Here is an 11,911-nt window from a genome sequence, read left to right as displayed (position 1 = left end):
ATATACTCAAAAATAAAAGTTTATTACTTGGGACTAGACTTGGAACTTGTCAGTCTTGACTTGGGATTAGACTCGGGACTTCAGTGCAAACACTAGAGATTTACTTGTGACTTGCAAAACTGGGACCTGGCCCCACCTCTGTTTCATACAATATTTCTTTAGCCTATAATGAAACATATGGTTTTAAATATCGGGTTCTTGAACTGATCTGAATCTGAATTTGTGAACTGTAAAATGATTTTACTAAAACTGACACATAGTCTAGATGGTTTTCAAAGTAAATAATGTCAGTGCTCTAAATTTAGTTTTCAACATTAAGTATTTAGCAGTGATTATATTTTATATTCATGCATTTAGTTTCTTACAACATTCAAATCTGTGGGTTCATTTGCTGTCATAGAGAAACTGACATGCCAAGTTACACCGGTAAAAATAAAGTTTATTGCAATAACACGCCTGCGCTGCCTCACGTGTCCACAGAGGAAGAAGGAATCCAGCCAATGGGAGGCCAGTAGCCATCCACTTCCTGTTTACGTTTCACAAATGACGTCACGCGGATAACATTTAACAAACAGTTTCGAAACCGAAACAGCGGATAACTTGAGAAACAACTCTTCAGTATTCGTGTGACGGCTGGATTCAAACATCTTCCATCTTACCTACACACGAGAGCACCGGGGAGAGTGGACGACCCACGGTTTCAGCTGTCCTGCTCGTATTTGTTGACCGCTCAGCTAGCCGGGCTGCTAAGTGTAGCTAGCGTTAAGTAGATAGCTGGGAGCTAGCTTGCGAGTTAGCAAGAGAAACTCAACAACACTTCATCTCTAAAACAGAGTGCTCAGCGTCTGTCAGTATGGAGAATAAATATAACCTCAAGAGTCCAGGTAAGCTCACTTCATTTTGTTGCTTCTCTGTTCTGCAGCTGTTAGCGAGTTTGCTAATATCACCGACACAGTTTAAATCCTCCAATTCACTGCTGACATTTCTTAATTAACGTACAATAACTAGCTAATTGTGAACAAACTCCGTCAGAATAATTCACTATAATGATAGGAGCCGAATAATAAATATAAGGAGTCTTTCTCAGTGTTTGTGTTCGCCGTTTTGTGCAAGTGTGAACTCCATATGGAGACACTTTGTTTTTGCACTGTTAGTAATAAGAACAAAATCAGATTCATTCAGCTTCTCTATGAATTGCACTGTATTTGCATAACGTTAGCTTTCTTCCTGGGCTGACAGAGTACGTGGTGCTCAATTGTGTAACGTTACTCTTAGTGTAGGACACGTCTGCATTTGAAGCTAGTCGTGATCATTTATAAACATTGTTTCACTGGGTTGTATTGAAACACAATAGAAGCCAGGGTTTTGTACACAGAAGATGACCCAGGTGGGGTCAGTGGCGTGATTGTAGTGATTTGGAAGGATGTTTATAGGGAGATCTACAGCAGGTGGGATATTTGCCTCGCAACAAATGAGTCACAGGCAGAATGAAAACTCCATGATTCACAGAAACATCCTGTTTCTTGATTATTACATCAACAAATATGAAGCCACTGTTGGCCCTTGGTAAGGTAATGCATACAGCATGGCAAAAACACTGTTGTGACTTTGCAAGGATGTGGCATGTGGAAGATTTGGCCTAAAGATCAGACTTTATACGATAAAAGTAACTACTTTTGGTTTTATGCTGTTATGTGAGTACTTGGACATTGTTTCACAGCAGTGGGCTATCTCAAATCTCAACCTCTCAACCTCTCAACCTTTATTAATGTCATAAACACAACACATTGGCACCTATTAGGGCTGGGCTATATATCAATACTTGATTGCTATCCTGATAAGCGACTAAATATTATCATTGATTACGGATATCGTAATATCTTGAGTTTTGTCTTTTCCTGGTTGCAAGGGCTGCATTACAGCAAAGCAAGGTTGGATATTAGCACCAGCCACCAGCCAAATGCTGGTATAATATTCAAGTGGCTGCTAGATTTGCTTCACTCACCAGCCAAAAATAACGGTAATCTTCTGACTGGTTGGTAGATTTTGGAAAACATAAAATAAAACAAATTATGTCACTATCTTATACTTTAAAGAATCCTGGATAATCCTGGTTTGAGAAACCCTATTATCTTACCTGGAGTACTGCAACAGAAACTGTGATACTACAGCATGTAAACACCCCTCTCAAGTTTCTAATGGCTGTATATTATGTGTTCAGGTGTTATGTCAGCAGTTCCTTAAAACAAAAGTATGATGATTAATGATATAATCATGATCTGGTAGTGCAGAAAATACATTTTATTCTCATTGTAGGTGATACAGAAATGACAGAGAGCAGCTGCTAAGAAATCAAAGACACATCTGAATCCACACAATACACTGCAAAATCTATTGTACTAATACTGCTAGAGTCATGTAAGGAGCTGAATAACCAGTTTTCTCAGTGTGAACATCACACACTGATATTAAAACCAGGATACCATTAGAGCTAAAAGTATAGGCACTTAATCAATTAAGTCCTATTTACATGGGACTGCCATTACCTGAGGATGTTTAGTAATCTGTAGTAATTGCAAAGGTCATCTGTGATCCTGTGATTCCCGTGTGAATCTGCCACGTTCGTACTTTGTGAACTAGAAATTGCCCCGCAAGTTATCAACCATGTATCGCCAAACATGGAGGTCATGTAATAATATTAGTTCTGTGCGAATCAGCATCTCTGTGATGGGGGGTGGTATTTAGTTTTTTTTGTTCCTTTTCTCCGGGCCCCGTTCCTGCCTCATCCCCTGTCAAGAACTGTGAACTATGAAGGCTGCATTGCAATTATAAACCAAGGTTTTGATAGCATTTTGGGTGCAGGAGGCTCATCTTGCTACACAGCTGAGCATCCATTCGCATTTCTAAATGACACAAGGTCCCCTGGTAATACTTGTCCCATGTGAATAGGGCTCAGGTTGATCAACAGAAAAATAATCAGCCTCTATTTTGATAATAGATTAATCTTTTTGGCAAAAATAGTGAATCAGTGCTTCACATTCTTCAAGCTAATGGCAGGATCTGCTGCTTCTGTTTGTCAAATAAAATACTAAATGGAATACCTCTGGGTTTTGGACTTTTGATCAAGACATTTGAAGGCGTCACACTGGGCTCTGTAAAGTTATGATTAGCATTTTTCCAACTGTATTTTGACATTTGATAGACCAAATTATTTAACTCATGAAAAAAATCAGCAGATTAAATGATTATGAAAATAATTGTTTGTCGCAATAGATACTAGTGCACAAGAAATCCTGTAATAAATATGCATATGACTTTGTTGTTAACATTTGGACATGTGAATGGTCTGTTTTCTGTGTGTGTGTGTGTGTGTGTGTGTGTGTGTGTAAATGTGTCTTTGCACTTGGCCAGCAACTTGGTGACAAACATGGTGTGCCACACATGTTTGACTGTCCAATTAATTTGTTCTATAAGGTCGAGTGGAGTTTTACGCATGTAGGGTGAAATGTTCCACCAGCATACACATGCAGGAGCTACCAGACTGTGTGTGTTTTATGACACAGACTGAAACTGAGAGCTGACACAAAAATACAGAAAAAATGTCCAGATAACATAGTGAAAGCATTGAGTTCATGCCACGTATCACAAAGTCCTCACTATTTACTCTACGGGTGTACAGCTTTTGCTCCAAGGACAGGCACACTCATATACATGTACACAAACACACATGCAGGTGCTCAGTACTGAGAGGCATACACAATTTGCTTAGAGCCATTGAGTTGGAACTGTTGTGTTCAGTTTTAGTTTCAATACTCAGTTTCAGAATGACTGTATCATAGAGCTGAGTTTCTGTTTAATGTACATGTTAAGCAACTGTGGAACAGTTCCTCACCGACCGTAAAACAGTCAAATAATACTCAACAGAATGAGTGAAGTAGTAACACTTACATACACACACATATATAAGATGAAATATTAAATATTATGGCTGCAACTAATGAAAGGACCCTTTTTGATCTGATATTTTTTTATATCAATGAATCACTTGTGTGAAGAGTGGCCATCACAATAAACCAAAACCCCAAAGTGACATCTTCAAATAGATTGTTAATGTGTCTAAAATCTAAAGGCAAAGAAAAGTGGCAGATACACACATTTCAAAACACTGAACCAGTGAATTTTAATCTTTTTTTTAAAAACTATTTGAATAATTGATCAATCATCAAAAAAGTTGCTGATATCTTTTGAGTTGATTATTAATTTGTTTCAGCTCTATTAAATATCTCAGTGACTTAGATAGCCTCATAAATAAAAATACAGCCGTGATGATGCTGTAGTGAAGTGGCCTCAGTATGTTTAGGGGAGTGGAAGTTTGAAGAGATCGTTCCTCTTCCTTTTTACTACTACCTGCTTCCCAACATTACCAGTGGTTTGTGTGTTGAATCATTACTTACAGTCCAGTGATTGGGTTAGTGTATTAATGTATTTGTCATGTTACACAAATAACAACATGTTTAAGTTGAGTAGTTTGTATTTATAGTAGCAGTGTTTCCCACAGAAACAGAATCTATGTGTGGTGGTAGCTGATGTCACAGGGAACCAGCAGAACCAGCAGAACCAGCAGAACCAGCAGATCAGTTTCACTGCCCCTGATGTTCTGCTGCTCCTTCTGTGCCCAGACTACGCTCTTAGTTTCCAGAGTGTGGTGCAGTGAATAACCAAACAGTATCAACAGCACTAATGACATACTCCAGCTCCAAAAATAGAAAATAGGTAGCCCTTTTTACGCTGCCTGTTTATGGGTGGGATATTGCGCCTTTATTCTGCCTTGCTATTCTGTATAGAAGGTATGATTGTGGAATGGGGTGACAGAGTTGTCTTGCCTCTAAGCGGGGAGCGTAATGGCACCAAAACCAGGTCTATAAAGAAGGGACAGCCAGCAGGACGGGATCATGGGCAGCACAGGTGTGATGTTTTGATGCCTTGTTATGTGTGCGACGCATTGCGGGAGATTTTAAAAGTAGAAAGTGACCAGACACTGTCAAGTTAAGGGAGGAAGGTTAAAACTGTTCTGTGGTAGAAGACATTCTGTTAAACTAAGCTGGTACCCCCATGGTTATGCATGTGTGCCTTTAGGTAAATTGTGATAGTCAGTAACAGAGTTACCTTATATAAATGTTTGTTTGTCGTTCTGTATGCCTTGAAAGCTTTGTATTTGTCCAGCTCATCCTATGGTAGCCTGTGGAAGGTTCCACTCAAGTGAGGCCAAGAAGGACCAGACACTGGTCTATTGGTAATAGGAGTGTCTGCCCCACCTTTCGTCAATATCAAGTGATCTTTTTTTCATTTTCCATGTTCATTTTTGCCTGTTTCACTTGTGTCAAGGCCACCTTCTTTTGCAAGTGCTCCTGCCGACCTGTCTACTTCCTCAGCAGTGTTTTATATAGGGTGGAGGTGCTACATTGGATTGTAAATACTTTTTCTTTTTTGTTAAAAAAGCTTATTTCTTTCTTTTATCTTAAATTTAAAGTTTTGGTGAGGTGTTCAAGGAGAGTTTGTAAGACTATCTGCTATCTGCTATGTTTTTCAGATGAGGGAATAGGATTAGAAATATCAAGGCTCAGTGCTCTTGTGAAATACATACATTTAGTCTTTTTGGAGTTAAGAACAAGTGTCAAATCAGTAAGAGAGGGAGGAGGTCAGCAAAAGCAGACTGTAACCTGGAGCCTGCCTGGGCCTGTATTTACCACGCTTCTTAACAATTACACTGAAGAGTGCTCTCAAGAGCCAATGTAACAGTAAAAAAAGGGAAAAAAAAGAAAGCAAAAGAAAGAGTCAGAGCCTGGTTTTCCAAACGCATAGATGCAAGTTAAATTCTGCTACCACTAAAACAATGATGAAGAATGGAAAAAGGAATGGAAAAAGTGTTACAACATCCTATTACATTTGTGTTTGGAGATAACAGCCATCTGTTAACATAAGCTAAGTTCACACTACTTGACTTTCAAAGTCATCCGATGGCTGTTCTGTTCACATTAGGATTGGGTATGAGTACCTGAGTACTTAGACTTTTACTTATCTTTAGACATCACTATTTGTTCAACATATAGATTACTTGCCGCTGCCCCTCCCACATGCAAACATGACTTTTGCATACATTTTATAGTGTTTAAAATGGGTGAAATCTTATTACATTGTAAAGCTGCACATCGTGCATCACTTCGCTCAGCCCCAGACTCGAACCATTTAGGTATCAGTGAGAGTTTGTTGAGGCCATTTAACAGCTCGGTGTTGTGTGCCACTGCTGCTGTATTAGCTTGTGCTAACCAGGCAAATGTTTAACTGACCGGCAGGACACCAGTCAGAGACGGTTCTTAAGTCCTGTGTCTAGCCTAACAAAACGTTTGCTGATTTTAACCTTTAATTTATGGTATAATTGAATTGAATCAAATTAATTGAAGCCTGGTTGTTCAAGAAATTAATTTCACAATACAGAAGTTGCTTAAAATGCCTATCTGTAGTTCACTCTACGCAACTCACTGGAGTTTTGAAGTTGTTGTCGTTTTCACACTACATGGCTGACCAGTGACAGGGTGTCACACACTACAAGATCTTTCACTATAGGAGGAATCCCCAAAAGTATGTGTTGTGATGTGTGGTCAGGGGATGCTCACTAGAAAGTATTGAAGTCAAAAAGTGACAATGCAGTGTTCCGGCAAAGTTACTTGGCCAAAAACATAACCGAAACAATGCATGCAATACCCCACCTTCCATCCTCTCTTCCCCTCTCTCTGTCACTTTCTCTCTATCCCTCTCAAACACACACACACTCCTTGGAAAGCACCACAGAGCCACCTGTCTCCATCCATCTGCAATCTGTGTCTTGTGCTCTCATTGGCTGCAGCTCACAGACAGAGTACCAACAGGTTCAGATATTTAGCACGCTAGATATCTAGCTTGTGCAAGCCTCGATCGCTTGGTTCTTGTCTTTGAACAGTTCACACATAGTGCTCGAGCACTGATTTTTGAGTGCCGAGCCAACTTATTTTTGCCTCTGATCTGGGATTTTTGTTGGCTTGCAGAAAATGAGGGCTAAACTCGTGTAGTGTCACCTAGACAATAGGCTCAAATATACAAAGTGCCTCTGATAATGTATTTTTCATAAAGACCATTGCTAGTCCAGTCATTTCAGGATATGTCTTAGATGGTGCGCTCTCACCTCTGTGACTTTGGTAATTTTGATCCCACTATAGCTTATGTGAAAATAAGAGCTTGCAAAATAATAATTGCAACAGTACACCAGATGGCTTATATAACTCCTTTTTCACTGACCTCTTGTCACAAGGTTTCTGCGTGGACACCGTCAGTTAGCCTGCAGGGAAACACTTGTCAGCATTCCTCCCTTAAACCATGGATATGTATAGCAGGAAATGTACAGTCAGGTCCATAATTATTTGGACAATGATACAGTTGTCGTCATTTTGGCTCTGTACACCACCACAATGGGTTTTAAACGAAACAATGAATACCTGCTTAAAGTGCAGACTCTCAGCTTTCATTTAAGGCTTTTTTCAAAAATGTAGTATGAACCGTGTAGGAATTACAACCATTTCTTCACACAGTCCCCCAACTTTAAGGGCTCATAAGTATTTGGACAAACTAACATAATCATCAATTAAACAGTCAGTTTTAATACTTGGTTGCAAATCCTTTACAGTCAATGACTGCCTGAAGTGTTGGACCCATAGACATCATCAGATGCTGGGTTTCTTCCCTGGTGATGCTCTGCCAGCCCTTTACTGCAGCCGTCTGCACTTCCTGCTTGTGTTTTGGGTGTTTTGCCCTCAGTTTTGGCTTCAGCAAGAGAAACGCATGCTCAGTTGGATTCAGGTCAGATGAAAGCTGAAGTATTGGGGCTACATTATCTGCTCAGATTCAACCAAATGCTTCAAAACTCATTGGACGATGCTTCACAGTGCAGATGGACATTGACCTGAAGCATACTGCAAAAGCAACCAAAGACATTTTTAAGGCAAAGAAGTGGAATGTTCTGCAACGGCCAAGTCATATCATCTGACCTGAATCCAACTGAGCATGCGTTTCTCTTGCTGAAGCCAAAACTGAGGGCAAAACATCCAAAACACAAGCAGGAAGTGCAGACGGCTACAGTAAAGGGCTGGCAGAACATCACCAGGGAAGAAACCCAGCATCTGATGATGCCTATGTGTCCAACACTTCAGGCAGTCATTGACTGTAAAGGATTTGCAACCAAGTATTAAAACTGACTGTTTAATTGATGATTATGTTAGTTTGTCCAAATACTTAAGAGCCCTTAAAGTTGGGGGACTGTGTGAAGAAATGGTTGTAATTCCTACACGGTTCACACTACATTTTTGAAAAAAGCCTTAAATGAAAGCTGAGAGTCTGCACTTTAAGCAGGTATTCATTGTTTCATTTAAAACCCATTGTGGTGGTGTACAGAGCCAAAATGACAACAACTGTATCATTGTCCAAATAATTATGGACCTGACTGTAGCTTGAAGCTGTTAGCACCTATGCAGTCCATTTAGCAATACTTAGAAAGTTAACAGCCTAGAGTAAAAAACAGACAAAAAAAAAAAAACAGACCAGAGTAGGAAATTTTCTTAATTATTGTACACTGATGCTGCACCCTTAGCAGAAAACCTTGAGCTTGCCAGCTGTTTGCATTTTGAGTCGTGGCTGGCCTTTTTTGTCTGTGCTAATCCCTGATGATCAAATCAAAACTTATATTTTTGATTTTAATGGCTGCTGTTAATGAACTGTGGAGTGTGTAAAATTTACTATATACCCCAGCCCTTTCTTATTGTACCTCATTGTATCGACCGTTTCCTCTAAATGCAGAAACTGACTGAAAGAGTGGGATTAGCTCTCTTCTGTACTCCTGGCTTTTTGTGGTGCAGTGGAAGCAGCAAGTAATAAACGTGCTCAAAGTTTGGAGGAGTCTTTTCCCTCCCTTTCCTGCACTCTGTGCCTTTCACATCTTTGGAGTTGGCTTGTTATTATGCAATAGTGTCTCCTCTCTCCCCTCTGGCCCAACTCTGAATCATTCCCAGTGGCAAACACTCAAAATATATGTTACATAAGATGATTTGGCGTACAAGGATTATCAGCCTATCGCCTTGGGCCAGTGACCGGACCTCTGCGAACCCAACAGAGGCCAGAGGCAAAGGCCTGGGAAAGGGCTTTTCCTTGTCATCTCTGGTTACTGTTACCGGAAGGAAGAGCCAAAAATGGGCATGGGATATGGAGCACTGGAGTGTCTGTCACAGTGCATCCAGGCACTGGCAGGAACTGTGGTATTAAGAGGATGCTGTGCTGAGACCAGGAATGCCTCTCCCTTCCCTGCCCTCTTCCAGCACAGCATCCCTAGGAATTACAGTACAGTCATAATGGACAAATGTGCAATGCACAATCTGCGTCTCATGCCAATACAGGAAGTACTGTGCTCTTTATGTAAAGAAAGTAAGGATGTGGAGGTGTGGGGAATGGATGGACTACAAGTTCTTTTAAGTACCAAGGGTTTGCAAGTTATGTTGGCCTTACACCACAAGGTTTTTCAAGTGATTTTACTGTCGCAGACAAATTTCAGTGTTGAGATAAAATCATTAGAACTTTATCTAGGTAGGTGTGCACTCCTGTGAAATCGATCTTTGGTGTAAGGTGGTCATAAAACTCTGAACTAAACTGTCTAAAGTCAGTCTTTTTCTTGTCTTGACGTTCCAGTAAAATCAAACCTTTTTAATATTATCATAAGTTTTTAGTCTTGGTTCCTGCAGATACTAGAGTTCAATGACGTAAACATTGTCAACAACCAATAGCTGCACTCTTCCCCAGCACCAAATAGGAAGCAGCATACTGGGCAGTCAGTTTGAAGGAGACTGCGGGGAAGCACAAGAATGTGAACAAGTCCTGGTTCTCCTGTAATGAGGAAAAGCAGAAGAAATTGGTGAAGATGTAGAGTGAACAAGGGTAGATGTTTAATTAATTTTATAAATGCTTCATCTCCTATAAGTTCAGGCAAGAAAATCCAAATTGTAAGGTGTACACAAAAACAGCTAATCATTATAGATTATATTGATGCCAAACTGACGAGGGTACTGTTGACATGTGATGCCTTTCCTCTTGTGTTTCTAGAGTTTGGTGTTTTTGCAAATATGTAAGGAATTTTTGATATGTCATATTTCTTAAAGGGAGTTTGGTGTAATATTTTCCACCAGGAGCAAGATGGGAAATAATCTTGAAAGGAATCTAGTTGTAGTCTTGCAAATAGTGACCTTGCAAGAGCCCCAGTCTTTGTAAAAGTCTTTTTAAAGTCTTCTTGTGTATGGTAGACATTGCTTGTGAGACGGGAAGCAGCCACAAAAGGGCACAGCCACTCATGTGGGATTACTGCTCTGAACAGATTCTGTAAATATCTCACCTGAGCTGCTGTGGCTAGAGCCCTGCTGCAGAGACACTGCCCTCTGTTTTCTACAGGACAGGTTCGAGAGGATGGAGGCACTGCTTGTCCTCATCACATTACAAGTTGGAAGTTTGCCCAAATCATAAAAAACTGTGCCCTTATTCTGACCTCTTCTCCAATGTATGGTTACGTGTTTTTCTCGTTTTTGCCGAGAAGCCCAAACTGAAATGCGTAACAATGTAGCACTGGTGGAGTCTGTTTTCTTACTTTTCACTACAGTGTTGCTTATGAGACATAATGTCAGACATCTTGTAGTGATTTATCAAGGATATATTAATGATCCATATCATCCATGCACCGTTTAAAACATCCCCACAAGAAGTACTACAAAATGTCTATTTTTTAAAGATAAACTTAACTTATTGTTTTCAGGGTTTTTGTGTGTGTGTGTGTGTGTGTTTCGGCTGTTTCATATCTTGTTTCATCGTATGTGCTCACCTTGATGAGCTTTGTTGTCCCTTTTTGAAGCTGTCCATTCTGTGTGTGTACATTTAGAGAAACAAAAATTCCCAGTATATGCACACATACTTGGCCAGTAAAGCTGATGTCTGTCATGCCCTACTCCTGCCATTAAGTTATAATCATGTATTGTGAAACACATGCAAGAAAAAATGCTATGTTAGTATCAGTGGTAACTTTACAAATTATCTTCTGCTGCAAATGTATACTGCAGAACAAAAAGTCATTTGTCTCCTGCTGTGACATGTAGTGATAATTAAGGCAGTATTTTGCATAGGAGTTGTTGTGGCGACTCATCTGAATTAACATAGCTCAAATTATATAAGTTAAGGCATTGTGTTTTGCACTATTGTCGTGACAATACCATAATTCATAACTGTTGATAAAATCCTAGTATTAAAAAATGATACTTAGTACCTCTTTCAATACCACAGCAAAAAAAAAAAAAAAGTCCCAGTTTCATTGTTTGTTTTTTTTTCTTTGATCAATGATCTGCACACAGTGCTGGTACAGAAAAAGACACTGAACACACACCAATATGTTTGTGACTTCAACACATGTAGTGTAGCAATTTGCATTTATTGTGCAAATTAAGAAAAAGCATGTTGGACGATTCTGATAGTTCATTTTAAAGCCAATGTTGGTCGATGCTGATGACGTACAGATATTCATCCCTGATTTTATGGTTTTAAATAAGTGGTATGGAAAAAGTATAAAAGTATCAATACTTTTTTCCCAGTCCTCTTTTACCCTCTGTGAAACAATCAAGGACAGCTTCATTATACATGCTAGAGCAAACCACACGGCCAATCCATCTAAGAACAATGTCTTCAAAGCTGGACGATGCTGTAACAAGCCAGCATTGACAACAAAGGATGTGTCTACATGATTGATTATTCAATCAAGGGCTGCATAGCCTTATTCCCTAACTATTAGGATGATACCAAC

The 11,911-nt window shown here is 39.7% G+C and overlaps 1 protein-coding gene across 1 annotated transcript in view; it reads left to right on the top strand.

Moving 5' to 3' along the window:
- The first annotated feature begins 593 nt into the window (after positions 1 to 593).
- Positions 594 to 11,911, top strand: part of ube2j1 (ubiquitin-conjugating enzyme E2, J1) — a 76,338-nt gene continuing 65,020 nt past the window's right edge. Inside the window, exon 1 of the mRNA XM_033648259.2 lies at positions 594 to 884. Within this exon, the coding sequence (XP_033504150.1) occupies positions 854 to 884 (31 nt within the window). The 5' untranslated portion in view covers positions 594 to 853. The remainder of the gene's footprint in view (positions 885 to 11,911) is intronic.

This window comes from Epinephelus lanceolatus, chromosome 13 (genome assembly GCF_041903045.1).
Source record: "Epinephelus lanceolatus isolate andai-2023 chromosome 13, ASM4190304v1, whole genome shotgun sequence".
NCBI classification, from domain to species: domain Eukaryota; kingdom Metazoa; phylum Chordata; class Actinopteri; order Perciformes; family Serranidae; genus Epinephelus; species Epinephelus lanceolatus.
Note: the sequence above shows the minus strand (reverse complement) of the source record. Positions and strands in the feature narration are given on the sequence as shown.